A 689-nucleotide genomic window follows, 5' to 3' on the forward strand; every position below is an offset into this window, starting at 1 on the left:
GCCATTTGAATCAAGACATGTTAAGTTTTAAAACGAGCTTATTTTAAATTTATTTTCTCAACATTATCCAAAGTAAAGAAAGCTGTTCTGCCTTGTTCAATATAATTTAGTTAGTATGGATAGCATACTAGCTAAAGCTATGGACCAATAATTGTCCTTGTTACTTATTTATAATATACACCAATGTATGCATATGTTAAATAATTTTTGATTCTTTAAACCTTGTTTAAACCCTGGTGTTTTTTTTTCTGGTGTTTTTCTCATTCCTTCAGTCTCCAGTTCTAAGGGCCCAAACGGTCACCATCTCAGATGTTACCAACTCTCTTAGAGGAACTGTGACTTACAAGGACATTCCTTTAGTTCACACTGAGACAAAGACCATCACATATGAGTCAGCACAGGTAAGAGAAATTAAGGAAACTCCACAGATACAGCAGACATTTTAGAAAGTATTTATCTTGAATCGATTACTTGTTATATGTAGTGTAAAGTTGTTTCTAAAAGTTATACCAAAATACTGAACAATTGTGGACTAAAGTGTTGGTACTTACAGATGAACAGATTTTAAGATTTTGTTCTGAAAATGTTTCAGAACATACTGCACTCACTGTGTAAAGGAAATTGTGACTGTTGGATATGACACCCATGTACTTAAACCATAAAGTCAAATTCAGTAATGTCATAAAAGT

General features: G+C 32.5%; 1 protein-coding gene across 3 annotated transcripts in view; it reads left to right on the top strand.

Moving 5' to 3' along the window:
* Nucleotides 1–656, top strand: part of LOC106942180 (protein 4.1-like) — a 37,178-nt gene extending 36,522 nt beyond the window's left edge. Inside the window, exon 4 of one of the 3 annotated variants that reach the window (XR_001423571.1) lies at nt 273–651. Coding sequence is in view for 2 of the 3 variants with exons in the window: in XM_015025387.1 (XP_014880873.1) it covers nt 273–446 (174 nt within the window). In the remaining variant the exon portion in view is untranslated. Of the gene's footprint in view, nt 1–272 lie in introns of all 3 variants that reach the window. The other 2 variants (XM_015025387.1, XM_015025389.1) reach the window with 2 other exon arrangements.
* Nucleotides 657–689: the final 33 nt, after the last annotated feature.

This window comes from Poecilia latipinna, unplaced genomic scaffold, assembly GCF_001443285.1.
Source record: "Poecilia latipinna isolate Pla-1442-1.1 unplaced genomic scaffold, P_latipinna-1.0 Scaffold4089, whole genome shotgun sequence".
Taxonomy (NCBI): Eukaryota; Metazoa; Chordata; class Actinopteri; order Cyprinodontiformes; family Poeciliidae; genus Poecilia; species Poecilia latipinna.